This window comes from Talpa occidentalis, unplaced genomic scaffold (genome assembly GCF_014898055.3).
Source record: "Talpa occidentalis isolate TD23 unplaced genomic scaffold, MPIMG_talOcc4v2.1 talOcc4.7, whole genome shotgun sequence".
In the NCBI taxonomy this organism is placed as follows: Eukaryota; Metazoa; Chordata; class Mammalia; order Eulipotyphla; family Talpidae; genus Talpa; species Talpa occidentalis.
Window position 1 is genome coordinate 58,286,524 of NW_023605083.1, and position 21,607 is coordinate 58,308,130.

At 39.6% G+C, this 21,607-nt stretch overlaps 1 protein-coding gene across 3 annotated transcripts in view; it reads left to right on the forward strand.

Annotated features, from left to right (window-relative positions):
* Positions 1 to 609: 609 nt before the first annotated feature.
* The window catches only part of SLC44A1 (solute carrier family 44 member 1), a 167,048-nt gene continuing 146,050 nt past the window's right edge, over positions 610 to 21,607 (forward strand). Inside the window, exon 1 of one of the 3 annotated variants that reach the window (XM_037494487.2) lies at positions 610 to 860. In XM_037494487.2, the coding sequence (XP_037350384.1) occupies positions 828 to 860 (33 nt within the window). In that variant the 5' untranslated portion in view covers positions 610 to 827. The remainder of the gene's footprint in view (positions 861 to 21,607) is intronic. The other 2 variants (XM_037494485.2, XM_037494486.2) reach the window with 2 other exon arrangements.

A 21,607-nucleotide genomic window follows, 5' to 3' on the forward strand; every position in this document is an offset into this window, starting at 1 on the left:
TTGGTTCACTTCAAGGCTTAGTTTCCACATCAGCAAAATGGAACTAGTCGCAACAGATGCTTCCTCGACTTCTATCACCTTACCCCTCCTCCAGGGAAGGGTTACCGTATACACTCTTTCCTCTGGATAAAGAACGGCCGTCGCAGGGGTTCGTAGCCTTTGGTGTCCTCGGGGTGCCTGCCTAGCAGCGAAAGCGAGGGGCTTCTGGCGCCTCAGCAGTGCCTCCCGTACCCGGAAGCAACACGGCCCCATTTCGACTGCGAGCCAGTTCGGACGGCGGGTTCCTCAGCCCCAGGCGTCTGCTGGTCCCGAGGCTGCGCTCTGCCTCGGTGCCACAGCCAAATGGTTTCGGCACTGCGCAGGCTCCGACGCGCGCCGAAGGGCCGGCCTCGTTCTGACCGCCGCCGCGCGCCGCCGACTCGGCGCTGCGCTGGGGCGGGGAGTCTGATGGGAGACGCGCGCGGCGCTGAGGAGGCGGCGGCCTGGGAGAGGGAGCGCGAGAGGAACTGGGCGCGGGAGGCGGGAGGCGGGGGCAGGGGGAGGCGCCGCGGCGGCCGCCGCCCGCCCCTTTCCGCTGGGGAGCAGCTGCAGCAGTAGGAGCGGAGCAGGAGCCGCGCAGCCGCCGCCGCAACCGCCGGGGGATGTGGCCGGCGCCCGCCCCGAGCCGCGCCGCCTCTTGAGTCCCCACCGCCGCCCGAGCAGCCGCCGCCGCCGCGCCGTGTAGGGCCTGGCCGCGCCCTCCCCGGGCGCCCGCCGGCTCGCATGCCGAGGGGCTCCGGGGCGTAGCTGCGCGCCCGGCGCCGCCTCCGGGCTCCTCCGGCCCCGCCATGGGCTGCTGCAGCTCCGCCTCCGCCGCGCAGGTGAGGGGCTCCCGCCTCCCGGCCGCCCGCCTGGATGCCGCTCCCGCGCCGCGCCGCGGGCGCCCGCCGCCCGGTGCCGCGGGCTGCCCGCGAGCCTCCCTGCAGCCCACTGTGCACTCCTGAGACTCCCGCCCCCGCTCTCCCTCCTGCTTGTCCCGCAGATGCCCCCGCGCTCGCTCCGCGGCTGCGGGCTCCGGGGCTGCCGGCCCGCAGGAGCCTCTGCGCGGCCCCCTGTGCACCCTGAGCTCTTCCCTGCCCTTTCCGATTTGGCCTCCACCCAGTCACACCTGAGCGGCCCGTCCCGCCGCCTGCAGGTAGAGGCAACAGAGGCTCCTCCTCTCTGCTCTGCCCTGGGTGGCACCCCCTTCCCTAGTGTTTCGGGCCTTGCGCCTCTCTTCCCTTCCGTGCTGTGTCCCCCACTCTCTCCCCCCACCCCGCTTCCTCCTGCAACACCCACTGACTATATTTTCTGAGATCCCGGAGGAGTACCCCCAGCATGGGCTCTTCACCCTTTTGCCATCTTATTCCAGTTTCTGTTCCATTAGATATTCTGTCCTTTTCTCTTGGCCGCTGTCCCCCGTCCGGGTTCAAGTGTTTAAGTGGATCCTGGAGCCCTTGCGTGGCCCAATTCCCAGGTCCCACCCGCTCCTTTCCACCATCCCCCTCTTTGTGCCTTGACCCCGGGCACCGCGGCGGCCTCCTGGCTCACCCAGGCCCCTGCGGGAGCGCCGAGGACTGGGCTGGGAAGGAGATTGGGCACCTGGTGGGTGACGGGAGCGTTAGCGAAACTCCCTCTTTGTTGCCAGTGTAACAGGAGGAAGAGGTGCCGAATTTAGTTTTTCTGTGGGCACTGGCAGAATGTTGTCGCTGAGGACTGAGATGCAGGATTTTTTTCCCAGCTTCTACCCTGCCCCCATCCGAATTTCTCTAACCTCCCTCTCTTGCCCATTCGAGCCTTAACCTGGATGGAAATGTTTAGACAACTGTTTAAGGATAGAATGTAATAGAACTTGACTGCTGGCCACTAATAACTGAGACGGCCTGTTTGTAAATTACCTAATTTAGTGGATTAGTGAGTGTATTTACAAATACGATAAAGAGCAATCAGGAATACTGCATCAAACTGTCTGGTGGTAGTGTATGAAAAACAGGCTTTGACAACGTCTGGGATGTCATCTCACAGTTTCATTAGCGTAGAATTTAACTGTGGCCTTTGATTTGTGCGGTTTTTTTGGGGGGGGGCAGAGGCTCTTGTTTTTAAAAATAAAGGCCAGTTGCTTCTTGGTGAAGAAAAATGCTAGTTTGGGGGAAAAATTCCTCCAGAGATCTAGCATCTGTGATAATGCCAGAAGTGTTTTGCTGCTGCTAAATGACTATATATAACTCAGTTTTAAATAACCTGCATACTTATTCTGAAAATCTGAGATCTGCTAGAGAAAATGACTAGAATTGCAGATGAATGAAGGATATTATGTTTTATCAAGTATCCAGCCTGTTTGTCCAGTTGTGTGTGTCTCTGTGTGTGTGTGTTCACACTACTCGTGATCTTTTTTTTTTCTTACTAGGATCATAGTCAGGCTGATTTTAGTTAAACCATCCTATTCAGGTGAAATAGCAAAGAAAAACTGTATGTGGTAGTGTTATGAAGAGGTGGCTAGATCAGGAATTTCATTTTTTACAGGTAAAGGTAATAAAGGTGTAGAATTACACAATGTCTTTCAACTCGTTAGGGATTTTTTTTTTTTTTTGCGGGGGTAGAGAGGTCTTCATTATATAGTATTCATCTAATAATTACTTAAATATTATTCTCAGGTGTCTTTTATAGTACCTCTAAAGAACTGGACTTCTTTACCTCCTCTTTTGCTGGTGAAATGCGTTTAAGACCGGATAGTAGTCATAGTTTATGGATGGATGACCTGTTCAGTGCGTTAGCAATTATATTTAGGAGGGAGAGATGCTGCACCAAAACTCTGTTTTAATAACAGGTAGTGGGGCTTGGATTTGTTTGGATTATACTTTTCAGAAGGCTGTCACATACAATTTCTTTGCTTTTTCCTCCTCTTGCAGTCAGTTTCCTTCATGCCATGTTCTACAGACAAGATGCATGTCATGCACCCTGAGGGGTGTGTGTTTTTCTGTGGATGCCTATAGCCAATCAGCAACTGTTACATGCTTTTAGGTTCAGCTTTAGGGACCTGTCGTGTTCAGTGGAGCGTTGAAGAGCAGGTTTTGTGCCAAAGAGCTAGTCATCGTTGTTTTTTCCTTATTTGAGATTTTACCATCATTTATCAAATGTCAGATGTTGTCAATCTGCTGACATTTAATTTTAAAGCTCTTTTCAGTAGCATCTCCAGCTTTGAATAATATTGTATCTATAAGTGTTGTGTTGAAACAGAATCACAATGCAGTGCCAGATCTCCCTGTGTGAACTCAGCATCACTTTGAACATCTGTAGGAGGCCTGAATTGTATTTTCAGACAGAACATGTTTCATTCACCCCTTCTCCTGGATTATAAACTTCCTGAGCATAGGAAATGCTTTGTTTTCCCATCTTTTTATTCACTGAGTGCCTCATTATACCTTCTGCATAGTATAGTATACAAATAATCAGTGATCAAAATGTATATACACTAATTTGGACATTTCGCTGGCAAATAACATTGAATATCATTTGGCCCTGACCCTTGTGCTATTTCACGTCCATGGACTGGTTGATTAATTCCAGGATCTTCTCCTAACCTCAAATTTGAACTGTTTAAATTAAAATTCACCTCCCTTTCCTACATTCTTTCCTATTTTGTCAGTGGGACCTTCAGATTATAAAATCGAACAGGTTTTTCCCTTTTCTTCTGGTGCTCTGCTCAATGCTTATATTTTAGTTGGAGCAGTTGGCTAAAACATCTTAAAAGAGCTCGTCTGTAAACTAAAGATAACCTGCACAGCACATCAGAACAACATGCTTTAAGGTAATTTGCAGTTTGGCATAGTTTTTTTCAGTAGTATTGTCAGCAACTTTAAAACCCTGGCAGGTTTTGTCAATGTAAATATAATGTGTTTTCTTTTTGTAGTAGGGATTAATATTAATTTTGAACTCTATTTTTCCTCAGTCTCTTCTATGTTGTACATCCTCATAAAAGAGTTTTAAGTATGGTCTTTCTTTGAGGCTATTTTCATCTCTTATAATCTGCTGGTATTGTCTTCCTTTTCTTGGCTTTGTTGGGATATCATAATTTGCCATCAAAATAATTATTCTAATTTAAGATCTAGATTGAAAAAAATGTCACATTCTATACTAACTTGTATTACGTTGCTGAAAGAGCAAATTATTGGCAAAATAATTCATGCTATACAAGGTATGTACATCTAAGACTCTTAAGTATGTCTAGTAATTCAGGCTCCTTCTAGAACACTTAACTATGTTTTGCTTTTTATTAGTGACTACTACAGGTTGTTTGCTAATATAAGTAATTGCTTAAAGCAAGCCAACACATGATAGCCTTTGCTTAAAAATCTCTTTGAAGAGGACTTAAAAGTGTGACAGTCTTGAGTTTCTTTTTACAGCACTAATCCTTTCTAAGACTCTTAAAATTTATTCCCATCTCTCATAATTCGTTTGTTCTGTTATAACCTGACATAATTTCTATTCTTATAATGTTAAACTTCAAAGTTCACTTGTAAATCTTCAGATTTATTAAATGGTCTTTCCCATTGACAAACCGGTTTGAGTGAAGGAGGCTTTTGAAAGATTACGTAGCAAATTGCCCTAAGTCTTTGTCATTAATGGCTAGATCATTATTTCTCACAGCAGTGCTTTGGAGGCCAGGAGATTTTGCTAGTGCTCTGAAGTTCTATGTCCTTCAGTTCTAACCTTAGAATTTGTGAGAGGGAGGAGGAGAATCTTTCTGATTGAACAAACTGCCCCTTATCTGTCTGACTTTAGGGGAAATGGTACTTATCTCCTGTCTTGTCCCGTAATCTTCCAAGTGAAAGCTGTATATTTAACTTTATTTTTCTAACTCTCACCTTGTTTTCGGGAGTAATGAAAAACAATCAAGTGGTTTGCATATGCTGGTTAGCATTTGAGTATGTTAACTTTTCCTTAACAGAACTTTAATAATACTGGTTTCCCATATGCTCTGTGGAATTTGAAGTCACATGGTTTCAATGACATTTGAAGAGTATTGTCAATTACTGACAAGACCAAGTTATTCCATTAAAATATATCTAGCAAGTAGACTTGCTCTAACTGGAACAAAAATGTGATGGCAAGAAGAAAGGTTTTTGTTTTGTTTTGTTTTTGGATGTTGTGCTGCTAGCTTGGTAGAGCCTCTTCTCAATATATGTACATTAGAGTTAATGTTAAAATAGGCTGGGCAATAATGTAAAAATGCTACTACTTTTCATATTGCTTTTCATGTTTTTATTTCTACAATCTCTCTGAAGTTGATTTTACTTCCTTATCATAGCCGAGGAAATACAGATACACAGATTGGGAAATTTGGCTGAAGTCACAAAGCTACTAGGTGATAGATGTGAACTTCAACCCAGCTTGGAAAATTAGAAGTCCTGTGGCTCCCTATGTTTACGTGCATGCGTGCTTCCCAAATCTTAAATCTCCATCTCTTTATCTTTATCTTTATTTTTAAAAAAGATTTATTTATTTATGCATACAAGAGCTGGGGTACAGGCCAGAGGTGTGGGGCATGAAAGGATTCACCAGAGGCAGAGTGGGGATCAGAACAGGCAGATTGACTGAAATACACTGCTGAAGGGATCAGCGGGCGAGTCAGGAGAGGTCTGCTGCGCCATATGGGTGCTGCCTGGCCAGGGATTGAACTCATGCTGCAGTGGCTGTGGATAGCTTTATAGGTTGTGTCTTAACCCCTTGCACCACCAGGGAGCTCCGTCACTTGATCTTTAGAAAAGGTCCAATCAATTAAAAATTTTCTTTTTTGTTCAGAAGGGCGGTTTATTAGGAAAAAGAGAAAAGAGATAAGAAAGTGCCTGCATATATACAAGCAGGCAGTGTTAGGATGAGATCTGCCTCAATAATATTTTGAATTAAGGAATTTTGTAGTTAAATTATGCCTCCATTTTGAAATCCCTGTAACAAACTAGCAAAACTCATTCAGTTAGAATGTTCTCAGGCTTACCAAATGTTATTTGATGTGTCATCTTACTTAAAAATGTTATTGGCTTGGGAAGGTAATTATTTACAAAAATATATATTCTGCTACTGGTAATTAGTTAATGGCAATTTTTCTCTTGCCCATCCCCTCAGAAGAAAGGAATATTTCAGTTTTTTACTTTGATTCAGATTATGCTGGGGACTCTCGGGGTATTAGAGGCAAATTATTCCTACTATCTCACTTTTCTCTTGAGCTGTGTTGAATTTTGAGGTATGTAGTAGTCTGGGTGAGACTAATGAGGTAGCTAGGACCAGAAACCTATGCTTGATCTTTCTGTAGTACTGTTAATTCTTAATGTCTTAAGTCTTCTTATCTTCCTGACCTTGGTTGCACATTGGAAACACTTAGAGAACTTTAAAAAGCTCTGATGTCTGAGTCCTGCTCCCAAAGATTCTGAGTTCATTGGCCCAGGGGTACTAGCTGGGTATCAACATTTTTAAAAGTTCCCCTGGTGATTCTCATGTGCCACCAAGGTTAAAAACCACTGTTCCATACCTTTTCTTTAGGCATTTTAATCTCTTTCTGTGCTGTCATTTACAGTTCGTATGCTGACAACTCACAAATTAAGTTAAATTGAAGCAAATTCTGTACCAGCCTCTGATCTTTATATCTAACTGATTACTTAGCACTTCCACTAGAATATCTTGTAGGCAACATCAGCATTCTTAAGCAGCCAGTCTGTTGCTAGGTATATATCTCATATAGATACAAGGATAGGAAAGGACTAGTCCACTCCAAAATGGGCCAGTTGAATTTACATGGTAATTTTTTTTTAAAGATCTTTATTTATTTTTATACAAGAAGTGTGGTACAGGCCAGAGGTGCGGGATGGTGAGAGGATTCACCAGAGACAGAGCGGGAGCAGAACAGGCAGACTGACCAAAATATACTGCTGAGGGGAGCAGTGGGTGAGACAGGCGAGGTCTGCTGCGCAATGTGGGAATCTCCCTGGCTGGCTGGGAATCAAACCTGTGCTGCAGATGCTGTGGACAGCTTCAAGCTTCACAGTGCTGTGCCACCGGGGAGGCCCGTTAATTGTTTTGATAGCAGGAAAAAATGAATGGGACTGTAGGTGTAGCATCTTTAAAGAAAAAGCACTTGAAAAACTTCAGTCATCAGAGAGACATTGTTACGTCTACTGTGGGAATTTATCCTGTGAAAATGGTTCAAGTTTCTGGCATAGTAATATTTCTTCCCTTTTTAGTTCTTTTTGTTTTCTCATTTATTTGGAATATAGTGTAACATAATGTTCCTATTTTGAATTATTGGGGGCATCAGACAGTACTTCTGTTAAAAATTATTTTTGAAAGAGATTTGTATTTTTCAGTATGTTTTAATATATTCAGTAAGGGGGTACTAGTTTTTTTTCTTTTTTTCCCATGGTGGACTCCTGTTTGATTTCCTATCAGTTGTATAATAGAATTTACTCTAAAAACATTTGGTTGGTAAACTGCTGGAATAATTTTTTTTTGTAAAAAGAATATTACTCTTAATAGCTGCTCTCTACAGCATCCCACAAACAAATATTTAGTCACAGTCATTTGTTTGGTATGGAAACTCTGAACAACTTTTTTGCTGTTATATTTTAGGTTGCTAGAAGTGCTGAAAACATTAAACAGAAGTGTTTGAGTTTTGGCTACATTTTATAATGTAAAATAAGAAAAACAGCAAAAAGATGGGAAAATTGAAAATAGATGATTACTTCAAGATGTTCAAGTAACAGGGAAGACATTACAGTTTGCTTTTTTGGGGTAACAGTATAATAATGATGCTAATGAGCTTGTAAGGTTTTTATTATGAACTACTTAGGATGATTCAGCTATAAGAAATTTAAACACTTAAATGTAAATAGATAAACACTAAGGAAAATTTACTTCAGAAATTGAGAGGTAGGGTGGCTTTCTCTTTGGTTAGTTCAATGACTTATTGTCAATAAGGACTTGAGTTCCCCCTTTTTGTCATTTTAAGGAAGGCAGTTTTTTTCTTACTTTGCTTTCCTTTCCATCCTAAGGTAGATGTGTGTCTTGCTGAGCTTACAATCCCCAGCAGTTTTCCTTTAATAGGAGTTAGGGAGGGCTGCATACTCATCCCTAAACAATCTCTAACAAGGGGGAGGAGAAGTTCTCAATAATTGGCTTAAACCAAGCAGGATTTCCCTGTGAGTCATATGAAGGGTGAAGCAACACTAGGACAAAATTATGACTGCCAGCAAAGCAGAGGGATGGCAATGGTGACTGGGTGAGCAGCCAGTTGTATCAGCTATGTAGTTTTTTGTTTTCTTCTGTCTGTAAAACACATTTATATAGTATTTCCTAACATTTATATAGTATTTGCTTATAGCTCCATTATAAAACTTTTCACAGCTCATAGTTGAAATCCACATAATTGTCCTCTTATTTGCCCAAGTGATGCTGCTTTGGCACTACTGAAACTAGTCTTTCTTTTTTCCCCACCCCACTGCCTCTTTCCCAGTCTGAGGCATGGATAGCTTATGGACAAAGAAGAGCATTTAAGGTTTGAGTAATGGTTAAGTGACTAATTGGCATTCCCACAGCCACTGGTCCCCAAGAAATAACCTCTTTTCTTTCTAGGTCTGCTATCCTTAACTTCTCCTTTCTATGCATGTTTATCTCTGTCTAATTGGTACTCATTTTTTCTCTTTGAATCTTTTTCACCCCTACCTGAAGCATTTGAGCCATTAAACTGAGTAGAATATACTAGGAGAAAGAAGGAAAAAGAGAATGTCTTTTCTCCCCCTACCCATTTAATTTTTTATACAACAGCAATAATAAACTGAAGATTCATCACTATTTAGAATAGTTCTTTTTTTAATTTAAATTTTATTTTTATATTCCCCATACAATTACAAACCCCTTATTTTGACCCCAATTCCTCCTTTCCCCACCCCCCACCGCCCACAGAGTGTCTCTGGTTCACAGTTTGTTGATTTTGATATTTTCTTTCTTATAGTTGTTCTTTTTCCTGGTCCCTTATTTAAGTTTTCTAGATTCCTGCTATGAGTGAGATCATCCGGTATTTTTCTTTTTCTTTCTGGCTTATTTGGCTGAGCATGATCCCTTCCAGCTCCATCATGTTGCTGCAAATTGCATGTGTTTATCTTTTTTGAATGCTGAGTAATATTCCATGGTGCATAATGTACCACATCTTCTTGATCCAGTCATCTATTTTTGGGCATTTGGGTTGTTTCCAAAGCTTAGCTATTGTAAACAGTGCTGCTATAAACACAGGGGTGCAGGTGCTCTTTGGAATTGATGTTTCTGTGTCCTCTGGGTAAATACCTAGGAGTGGAATTGCTGGATCATATGGAAGCTGTATGTTTAATAGGTCAAGAAATCTCCACACAGCTATCCATAGTGGTTGGACCAGTTTGTACTCCCACCAACAGTGCAGGAGAGTTCCTTTTTCTTCTCAACCGCGCCAACATTTGTTGTTGCTAGTTTTTTTGATATGTGCCATTCTCACTGGTGTAAGATGGTATCTCATGGTAGTTTTGATTTGCATTTCCCTGATTCAAAGTGATGTTGAACATTTTTTTTTTTTTTAAAGATTTATTTATTTACTTATACATACAAGCACTGGGTACAGTCAGAAGCATGGGAGGGTGAAGGAATTCACCAGAGCCAGAGCGGGGAACAGAACAAGGCAGAATGACAAAGTACACCGCTGAGGGGAGCAGCGGGCGGCAGGAGAGGTCTGCGCACCATGTGGGACCCTTGCCTGGTGGCCGGGGATCGAACCGGCGCTGCAGAGGCTGTGGGCAGCTACCAGGCCAACGCTCAACCGCTGCGCCACTGGAGAGGCCCCTTGAACATTTTTTCATATGCCTGTTGGCCATTTGCGTTTCCTCTTCAGAGAAGTTTCTTTTTGGCTCTTCTGCCCATTTTTTGACTAGATTATTTTCTTTGTTTTTGTTGAGTCTCATCAGCTCTTTGTAGATTTTTGTGATCAGTCCTTTATCATTAGTGTTGTGTGCAAAAATGTTCTCCCAGTTGGTGGGGTTTCTCTTTGTTTTTGTTATTGTCTCTTTTGCTGTGCAGAAGCTCTTTAGTTTGATGTAGTCCCAGCTGTTGATCTTTTCCTTCACTATCACTGCTTTGGGTGATGTGTCTGTAAAGATGTCTTTGATGTGCATATCACGTAGTGTTTTGCCTATATTTCCTTATATGTATTTTATGGTTTCAGGTCTCATGTCTAGTTCTTTAATCCATTTTGAGTTGGTTTTTGTGCATGTTGTGAGGTAGTAGTCAAGCTTCATTCTTTTGCATGTAGCAACTCAGTTTTCCCAGTACCATTTATTGAACAAACTTTCTTTGCTCCAATGCATATTCTTTGCTCCTTTGTCAAAGATTAGTTGACCATAAATCTGTGAGTTTATTTCTGGATTTTCTATTTGATTCCATTGGTCTCTGTGTGTTCTTGTCCCAATACTATGCAGTTTTGATTATTATGGTTTTGTATTATAGTTTGAAGTCTGGGCATGTGATGCCTCCATTCCCTTCTCTTTTTTTCAGGAGAGCTTTGGCTATTCAGGGTTTTTGGTCATTCCATATGAATTTCATCAATAATTGTTCTATTTCTTTGAAGAATGACTTTGAAATTTTTTTTTTTTTTTGACTTTGAAATTTTTATTGGAATAGCATTGAATCTGTATATTGCTTTAGGTAGGATGGCCATTTTAATAATGTTTATTCTTCCAGTCCATGAGCAGGGGATGTCTTTCCATTTCTTTGTGTCTTCTATTTCTTTTAATAGTGTTTTATAGTTTTCTTTGTATAGGTCCTTTACCTCTTTTGTTAGATTTATTCTCAAGTATTTGATTTTTTTGTTTCAATAATAAAAGTGATGGTTTTTTTTTTTATTTCTTCTTCTTCAGATTTATTGTTTGTGTATAGGAAGGCTACTGACTTTTGCGTGTTGATTTTGTATCCTGCCACTTTACTGAACTGATTGATTAGTTGAAATAGTTTTTCAGTGGAGTTTTGGGGTTCTCTGTGTGTACTACCATATCATCTGCAACACTATTTAGAATAGTTCTATGAAAAGACCTCTCACAGTATAAAAATTCTCTAACAAATAGCTAATTTACAGAAGGAGAAATAATAGGCTAATATTTAAATATGTTCAGTCTTGCTAATAATCAAATTAACTCAAATTGAAGTGCAGAGACACATTTTTACACCTGTAACTTTGATAAAAGTTAACAGAAAAATATTAATTGTTCATGTGGCTTTGATTCATATATACTTTATTGATTTGTTGAATAAATTGGAATGACCCTCTTGGGACACTGCTTGATGATATACATTGAAAATCATTAAAAAAGTTAATACCCTTCATTTAGTAATAAAAATATAGTGGTGCTATGTGCAAGATTCTTTCTACTGGGCATACTTATAATAGCAAAGGAGTTTAATTTTAAGCATAATATTTCTGGTGTAAGTTTTTTTTTCCTTAATATAAAATTCAGTTGAATTTAGGCTATTATGTGCAGCTTACTCCCCCACAACCAACAAAATGATGCTCTCTTAATGGTAAATGGACTTCTACCTTCCTTATAAAAAGTCTTTTCCCTATTGCTTTAAAGGGCTATTAGAGCCCAGAGATTATAGATCATCTTGTAATGGTATGAGTATGGACTGCATGGCCAGACTGCAGGGGTTTGCAGCTCAGCTAGGTTATCTGGGCGAGATGTTTAAACATTTTGTGACTCACTCTCCCCAGTTGTAAAATAGGAACAATAATATTGCCTATTTCATAGGTTATAAATAAATAAATGTATGAATAAAACCTATCTCTTATGTGCAAACTATATAATCCATGAAAATATCTTAGACTATCAATATTAATGTAAATAAGCCTCTCAGATGTTCTCAGATCCATTAATCCCATCCTCTGTCCCAAATCCTTTCCTTTGAGTTTTGGTAAAGAGATACCAACTTCCAAAAATGTTAAATTCTGTCAGAATGATAAGTAATAAGGGTGAAATAAACAGCGATAATAAGGGGGAGTTAAATTGAGTGGTCAGAGTTCAGGGAATTAGGAAACTGAGAAAGGATGATTCAGCTAGAGAATTGACGTCATATCCTGAAAATGAACCTCGAAGGAGGGAACACAGAAAGAATGTCAGGATGGACAGATTTTAGTAGAAAACAGGGAGAAGAAAAGACATTAGAGGAAAAGAATGATCTTAAGTGAAGGCAGGGAAGCTCTAACTTGCTGAATGTCAGTTTGGAAAGGAGACCTACCTGGAATGAAAAGAAGAGATGTTATATGTAGGGGAGGCATTAATATTTGAAAAGGGAGGGCAAAGGCAGTCATGGAAGGGTTTTTAGCGTGGTTTAAGGAAGATTAACCTGACAGTGTTGCTTGTGCCTGATGTGGTAGAAAGGGGGGCTACCAGAAGATGTTTACTAGCTCACACCAAGCAGAAGACACATTTTGAAGTTGAAATAGGACACTTTCCTGATGTAATCTGGATATTTTAGATAAAGGATTGAGAACTGGTTTAGAATGCTATTTAATGGGAGACGGGTATTGTAATTGGTAGACATGGGAGTTTGAGATGGAGACCAGTGTGTGTGGAGGGGCAATGGAATTAGTTTTGTGTGGTAAAATTAAAGTGACACTGATAGAAATACCTCCATGTGGCAGTTTCCCAAAGGCAATTGAACACTTGAACTAGATTTCAGAAAATACTTTAAGTCAAGTGCATAGAGGAGATGCTTTAATGAGGGTGGGCTCCAAGGGGAGCACAGGGGCATGATACAGATCAGATGCAGGGAATAATCATCATCTGTTTTTAACTAGGGATTTCCCTGTGCTCACTGCTGGCGGCCTGTTTCACTTAATAAATTTCATTTTATTTTCCTAACTTTGAGATGGGTACTACTAGTATTTGTAACTTTTTACAAAGTATTAAACTGAAACTGCTAACTTGTAAACCATGGAAACCACAAAAGCAGAAATAAGGAATGCTGGAGAACAGTGATGCATAGTTGCACAAATGCATAAATTGTTAGACTGCATGGTAACAAATCTCAGTGGATCTAGAACATCCATCATGATCTGATCCATCTCTGAGAGACCCACTTTTCTCACACCAAAATAGTTCTCTTTGGTCCTTTGCCCTGGACTGGTGACATTCTTGTGACTGAATGTAACTCCTCTGAATGTAACTGAATGTAACTCCTCACCCTCTGCTATACTGAGAACTACATTTAAATAGATACATTATAATAAGGTACATTTAAGTGTGTCTTAGTAGATAACACTTTTCTGTCCTTTAAATTCGGAGATTGTGTGTATCGTCTGTTTACTCTCGTGTGTGTGTGTGTGTGTGTGTGTGTGTGTGTTGGGGGAGAGATACTGGTTTTAAATCATTGTACTCCAGGGCCTCCCCGGTGGCGCAGCGGTTGAGCGCTGGGTTGCAAAGCTGCCCGCAGCCTCTGCAGTGCTGGTTCGATCCCCGGCTGCTCCCCGGCCACCGGAGGAGGGTCCTGCATGGCGCGCAGACCTCTCCTGCTGCCCGCTGCTCCCCTCAGCAGTGTACTTCGGTCCTTCTGCCTGCTCTGCTCCCTGCTCTGGCTCTGACTCTGGTGAATTCTCTCGCCCTCCCGCCTTCTGACTGTACCCAGTGCTTGTATAAATAAATAAATCTTAAAAAAAAAAAAATTCTTGAAGGTCACCAACTTTGTTTAAAAAAAAAAAAAAATCATTGTACTCCAAACTTGACTTCAGAGTCAGGGTATGACGTTTTGGAACCCCTGATCGCTGTTCATTTTTGCCTGGGCCATTCTTCTTTTTTCCTTTTTCTTCTAAAAAAATGTCTGAACAAATCTTACTATGGCAATAAGTTTACTAAGGGGGGCTACCCTTGCATCCTTTCCCTACAACTCAGATTCTTGAGGATAGTTTTAAATAAAGAATATACATAGAGTCAGTCAGCTTTTGGAGATCCATGGCTTCTGAAACTGTTGATATAGTTGATGCTAAAATTATTTAGTACTGAGTTCCAGTAAGACTCTGGGGAGCGGTAGGAAAGGAAAGGAGAAGAAAATTTCCACAAGGAAGTTAACTCTTCAGCACAAATGATTGATATCCATATTAGGATCCACTTATGAAGGCGGAGATTTTTACTATCAAGACAAAAGTTAGAATTTTTTTTTTATTTACTGAATTGTCTTTAGAAATTCAGCATATTTAAATAAGAGTTTACTCCCTTGCTTGCTTGGCCTTGAAGTTTTAAAGATGTCTTCTGCTTATGATATGTAGTTTCATGACAATTCTGAAACTGTCAAGTGTTAGAGGACAGTTCTAAAGACATTAACATTTGAAGTCTAGAATGTTAAATACGTTTGAGGCTAGGCATACTTTTACATTAAGACAAACATTTTGCATTAGATAGTGGTGGATAAAGCAGATTTCAGTTAGGAGGATTTGGAAATAATCCTTTAATAAGGCACCTCATTTTAAAATTCAATACAATTCTAATTTTGGTGATAATATTTAAAAGTTTGTAGTTTAATCTGAGAATGTAAGCCAAGAACAATTGAAAACATGTTTCTTTCGAGGTTGTGGCAGAGAAGGAGCCTCCTGGCTGGAAAGGACACCTTCCCACCGTCTGATATGCACTGCTACCTGCCAGACTAAGCTGGGAAGGTGGTTCTCCACATGCCAGCCCACTTAATGATACTTATCTAAGAATACCTTAATCAAGGTTTCTCAAGTGTGTGCTCTCAGGCACCAGGAAACTCCTCCAAGATGATCCTCCAAGAAAAGGTTCTGAAGTCAGAAACCTTGGGAAGTTCTTGTTTGTTCCCCCAAACCTCCACTTCCTCCCCACTTTGTCTTTATAGTGCATATCATCATATTAAAGGCTTACTGTCCTCCTACGGTTCTTATCCCTACCTCCAGAAAACCAATTAGTCTTTGCTTAACTGGCTTTCATTGAACTTATTTGTCCTTTAATTTTTTTTCACTGCATCTTGAAGAACTATTCTGCAGAACATACTTCAAGAATAAGAGAAATATTCCTTGTCAATTCCATTCACAAAAGTGAATGCAGTAGAATGTTGTTGGTTCAGGTTGCTCTCAGGTAGAAAGTGCTCAGCAGATCTGAAGCAGTTTGTGCACATCACAAACTTCGACATGTTCTGTAAAATAATGGCAAAATAATGTAAATAAATTTCCAGTTACTTAAGCATATTATCATAGTTTAGATTCTTACAAGTGAATCATTTTATAGATTAATGGTTCAGTAAGTGGTTTCCAAAAAGATCCTTTACATTTGAAACTTCAGTATCTAAACTGCTGTAAGGCCAGCAAGTCCTACAAGAGAGGGAACCAGCCATGTGCACTTGGGGGTTGGTTTTCCTCTTTCCTCTGAGTCTGTTACAGAGACTTTAGGAACAGTGATAGTTGTCACTTAACACTTCAAATGGCAATCAGGAGATGGGACCTACTGATCAAATGCTGACTATTTCTTGTTGGAGGAAAAATTGAGAGAGATGATGTTACATGGTCTAAACAAATAATAGGTCCTCCTTAAATGTTTATTGGATAAATGTGGGGGTATAGCTCATTCAGACACTAAGATTTTAGTTTATGATGCTAATGGTACCTCTTGAAATTATTATTAAAACAAATGTATATTGTCAATGGAGAGAAGTAGGCATGAGCCTGAAAATTAAAATTAGCTCCCTTTCAAAATATTTTAAGTTCATTCTCTTGGCTTTGAATCTGACCTTACTAGCATGCATTGCTACATTGTAATGGAGTCTTAGTGAAACAAGAGCAAGTCATAAGCTAGAGACTCTGGACCTCACCAACATCTAAGATCACTAGGCAATCTGCACTGGTGGATAGATTTATAAGAAAAGGCTTCCCTTTCTGCTTTCTCCCCCCTTCCTCCCAAACACACCTGGTTTTTTTTTGTTTGTTTTGTTTTGTTTTTATTATTATTGATGTACAGTGATAGGGTTCAACATTTATTGACAAATATGCTGCTCAGACTTCTAAGTAATGGGTTCAATCAAGAGTGAAAGTTTTGCTTTAGAATTATTCAGTCTATTTAGGAAAGTATACAGAGCAGTGTGAGGACTTGGACAGAGCATCAGATCACACTTGAATTGCTTTCTTAAATAGCCAAAAGTTACCACTGGCTTACAATAGGTAATGTGCTAATAGTCAGCAAATTCTAAACTAATTTTTAAAACTAAGAATTAGAAACACAAAAGTACCCTAAAGGGACACAGACATTATTTTTGAAGTATAACCTGTGTCTCGACTTACCTGCTGAGGATAGAGTACAGTAAACGTCAGGATAAATTTATTGTATCTGTAGGCATGACAAGTATTTTATTATACAGGGTGAAAGATAAAATACTGTCCTTGAGTAGAAAAATAACAAAAGCTTCAGAAGTCACACTGACTCTCAATGCAGTTCCATAGAAAAGATAGTTTCTACACTCCTTTGATATTTTTATTTCCATGCTGAAATGACCAACACTTAAGGTGTGATTTTTGTTCTTTGATAGATTAAAGTTGTAGAAACTTTAAAGTAGAGCAAATCAAAGATGTACTTTTTAAATTTTTTTCATTATTTCTGGTGACTCTTTTGCTGCTGGTGTGTACCTTTGTAGACTGAGTGACTGAGTCACAGATCTGTGCCCTTTCACCCTTCCAGGACACCAAGTACTTTTGTCCTGGTCCCAGACTCTCACTGCTCAGAGAATGGTGCTGTGGCCACCAAGGTAAAGGCGATCCTTCAGTTCTTTACCACTGCTTCAGGCCATATTCTTGTTTCATTTTCAGATCTCCCACTCAGACTTGTATCTCTTCTATTCTAAAGTATTTATATACCTCATCTGCTAAAAATATTTTAGGTGATTCATAATCAAATGTAAATATGTTTAAGATTTTTGAAAAATCAAAAGCAAAAAGAAGTAGAGGAAGAAGGAGAAAGCATGCAAGTGAAATGCTTAAGCTGTTCTCACCTACCAATGTTTTCAGTCCCACTTCAGAATGGTAGTAATTTAAAGGAGACTGTTACATGGAATCCTCTTATAGAATCCCAGAAAGGGCAGGTCCTTAAGACTTCTTCAGTCTAACCCACCAGGATCATGCATTTTATGTCATGTCTACTAAGTGAATTTTATTCATGCACTGATTCAACATGTCCATCAGCAGATAACGCGCAAGTTCCTAAGACTGTTAATTCTACTTTCAATTAGAAATGTCTTTGACTACACTTGAGAAGAAAATAAAAAAGCAAACAGTATTTTAAAATGAACAATGATGAAAAATATATATAAATTTAAAAAATATCTTTGAATAACTTTTTGCATAACTGAACCCTCTGTCCATATAATGTTCTTGGTACTGATCTGTACTTAATAGCCAGAAAGAGTAAGTGTATACAATTTGCTTTTAATGTGTGCTCTGTGTGTGTATATTTTAAACTAAATTGTTAGTTTAAATAACCATTTCTAAATGTCTAAATGGTTCCATATCTTACTATATTTTGTACCCCAAGCCTCATTCTGATACGATTTAATTTTTATTTTTATCAAAACAATACGTGCATATATTTGAAACTGTTAGACATTCCTAATTGGCTTTTTAAGCCTCTACTCAATTTCTTGCTGCCAATCACTTTTAAATCTTTTAACTAAAATTTTTGTCCTTCTGTGTCTCTAACATACTTCCTGATTCTTTGTTTTTTAACATTAATAACACCATTCTTGGTCCCATCCCATATCCATCTGCTGTACTTTCCAGGCCCTTAACCTTCTACTTTATGCAGGCTATAGACATATCATAGTTTTGTTTGGATCAATGTTCAGTCTTTATGACTACACAGCTGAGTCATAGATTTCATTATCCATACACAACTTTTTGTTGTCCTCGGAGGTGATAATTATCTTGTTTCACTGTTTACCTGGTTTTCTATGTACTTATTACTAATTGATCTCTTGCCTAGTGTGATTTTTTTTTTTGAGTCATCTCAGATACCTGAAATACTCTTCCAGTTCATTCTGTTGAGGTGATCTCTCCCATAGTCCCAATTGCTGCTGGTTGCTGCTGCAAAGCTATCAATTTGAAGTCTCCCATAATATTGTATTAGGGATTCCCTTATTCTTGTGCTGGATTTCCAATGATTTGAATTCCATGTACTTTTAAAATTTTATTTTCGAATTTATATACAGTAAAATTCACGTAATGTTTATTTCAGTGATAGATGTAGAGAACTGTGGAACCACCACCATCAAGAGACTAAACAGAACCTACAAAAATGCCTTCACGTTACCCCTTTGTAAATACCTCTCTCTCCTACTACACCCCAGCAACTTCTGATCTATTCTCTATCCTTATAGTTTTGCTTTTTCCAGAATGTCATATGAATGAATCATACATTGTAGAAGTCTACGTTTGTAGACTTCTGAGTTTGGCTTCTTTCCCTTAGCATAATACATTTGTGATTCCTCATTGTTGTTGCATGTACCAAGTGTGTTCCTTTTTATTGCTGAGTAGTTTTTCCATTGTATGAATATACCACAATTTTTCTTTTCACCTGGTCCGTTTCAACTTTGGGGTGATTATTCATAAAGTTAATATAAACACATATATGCAGTATTTTTGTGTGAATATAAGTTTTCATATCTCTTGGGTAACTATTTAGGAGAGGGATATGGTAAGTGAAGGTTAATAAGAAACAACCAAACTGTTTTCTGAAATGGCTGTACCGTTTTATGTTTCCATAAGCAATAAATTCCAATTTTTCCAGGTCTTTGTTTGCCCTTAGTATTGTCAGTTTATTTTTTTCATTTGTTGCTGTAGTTATAGAGTATAATTTTGTGGTTATAGTTCACATTTCCCTAGTGACCAGTGATGTTGATCATCTTTTGTGCTTATTTAATATCTGTGTGTCTTGGTGAAGTATCTTTTTAAGTCATTTGCTTACTTTTTAATAGGGTTGTTTGGTTTCTTATTGCTAAATTTTGTATGCATTGCTCATTCTAGACATAAGTCCTTTGTCAAGTTATATGACTTGCAGATATTTTATTCCAATGTTTACTGTATTTTCATTATTTTAATAGCTCTTTCAAAGAGCAAGCATTTAAAATTTTGATGTAGTTCACTATCATTTTTTTTTTCTTTAAATGATTGTGCTTTTGCTGTCATATCTAATAGCTCTTTGACTAGCCCAAGGTCATAATAATTTCCCTGTCATCCTCTAAAATTTTCTGCTTTTACATTATTTTTTTATTTTTAAAAGAAAAACCAAAAACAAAACCTTCATCACCATCCATTATACCTCCTCTGTTCTTGCTCCCACCTTCACCTTCTTCACTTTTGGTACCTCAGTTCTATTTTCAATATCTATTAATTTATTTTTATTTTGTTTTGTCTTTGTTTAGCTTCCTTATATTTTACATATAGGTGAAGTCATCCAAAATTTGTCTTTATCTTTTTATGTTCACTTTGCATAATCCCCTTGAGTTCCTTCTATTTTGCTGCAAATGGCAAAATTTCAACTTGTAACTGGATAGTGTTCCATTGTGTATATCACATCTTCTTTATCCAGGGGATGGGAGTTGTTCTTAGTACACGTAACATGTAAACTTCCACTTAGCCTTTTTGTGTCTGTGTGGGTATCCCTCCCTGCCTGCAAGCATTCAGAGGGGTGATGGTTGACAGAGATCTAACTGCTCTGAGATGGCATTGCAAATATATCCTTCCATTTCTAATCTGACTGTCCCAGAGATACCTTACACCTGGAATTTGGAGGAGCTTGTGACATAACTTTGTTTGCTCCCTAGCTTTTTCTACTATTGGCTCAGACTTCAGCTTTTGGAATCAGCTAAGTCAATTATCTGCTCTTTTACCTGCCTTCTAGGTCCAAATGTTTTAAATCCACTTATTATTGGGGCCTCCCCGGTGGCACAGCAGCTGAGGCTGGGTTGCTAAGCTGCCCGCAGCCTCTGCAGCGCCGGTTCTATCCCCGGCTGCTCCCCGGCCACCACCGGAGGAGGGTCCCACATGGCGCATAGACCTCTCCTGCCGCCCGCTGCTCCCCTCAGCAGTGTACTTCGGTCCTTCTGCTTGCTCTGCTCCCCCTTCTGGCTCTGGTGAATTCTCTCACCCTCCCTCCAGCGCTTCTGACTGTACCCAGTGCTATATAAATAAATAAATAAATCTTAAAAAAAAAAGTCCACTTATTATTATCATTTTAGTGGAGTTTTGAAAGGGAAGCAGAATGAAATGCATATATTCAGTGAGTCAGCATTTACAAGTCCCAAATCTCTCTCATCTGTTTGAATTCTAGTTTCAAACAGTTTTATTAAATATAATACATACCAAAAAACTCACTAAACTAGATGTAGTCAGTTTTTTTTCCTGGATTCTTAATGTTGCATAAGGTCGAGTTAGCATTTTCAACAGGTTTGTTTACATTTGTTTATAGCTCACCAAAACTCGGTTGTCATCCCCCCCGCCCCCACCCCATCCTGAGGTTCGCTCTCTTTTATTTTAAGGGAAAATAGACTTTGAAGTTTTTGCATTCTGCACACTGACAGGTAAGTGGAAATGACTGAAACACAAACATGAAGAAATGCTTTACAATTAAATCAATAATTTTAAACATTTATCTTACATGTCAGTGAAAACCACTCACTATTGTGAAAACAGGACAAATTATATCACAGAATAAACAAAAAGTTTTAAAAAAGTATATCCAAGTAATATTGTTTTTATGGTGTTTTTTATATTCTTCGTGTAACACTTGGTTTCTGCAGATAAATGCATCCCCTTCCTAATTCTTTAGTTGTTCATTTGCATACTCTTTCCTGTGCTCTCAGGCTTTATTCTTGTAGCCATCCAGGCATGCCAGGCCTCTTGATGATTCACTCCAGACCTTAATTTAACCAGAACTGGTTGTCCAGTGATTTTCTCTTAGAAGTCACTGTGGATTTGTCTTCTAAGCTTGTCACAGATCATACCTCTGTTATTAAACCTCATCTTTACTACAATAAACAGTCATTTCTTGAAGACATTCAACTTTTCAGACTTTCATGCAGCACTTGGGATACAGGAGCTAAGCTCTAATCCCAGCTCTGCTCCTTAGTTAGCTGGGTGCCTTGGATGACATATTTCACCTCTCGATGTCCCAGGTTCCTCATCTGGTGACTGGTATCCAGAATCCTCACTTTAGGGTACCTCACAATCCAGCCTCCACTGGCAAACCCAGCCGTCACTGGCAAACCCAGCCTCCACTGGCAAACCCTAATGTTTTTGTAATGTTGGTATTTTAAAACATAAGTACAAAATTTGACTTTCCCTAAAAAATTTAAAGGTGTTGATTTTGACCTAGTTTTATAGACTGTCAGGAGCTTTTGGAATTCTGACTGAAGTATCCAGGGTGTTTGCTATTCCTTTGTCATGCTTTCATTGTCTGATAATTTGGTCAGCAAGTTAGTTGTGTCTTCGTATTCATTTGGGGCAGGGCTTATTGCTTGTAGGGTTAACTGTAGGATGGTA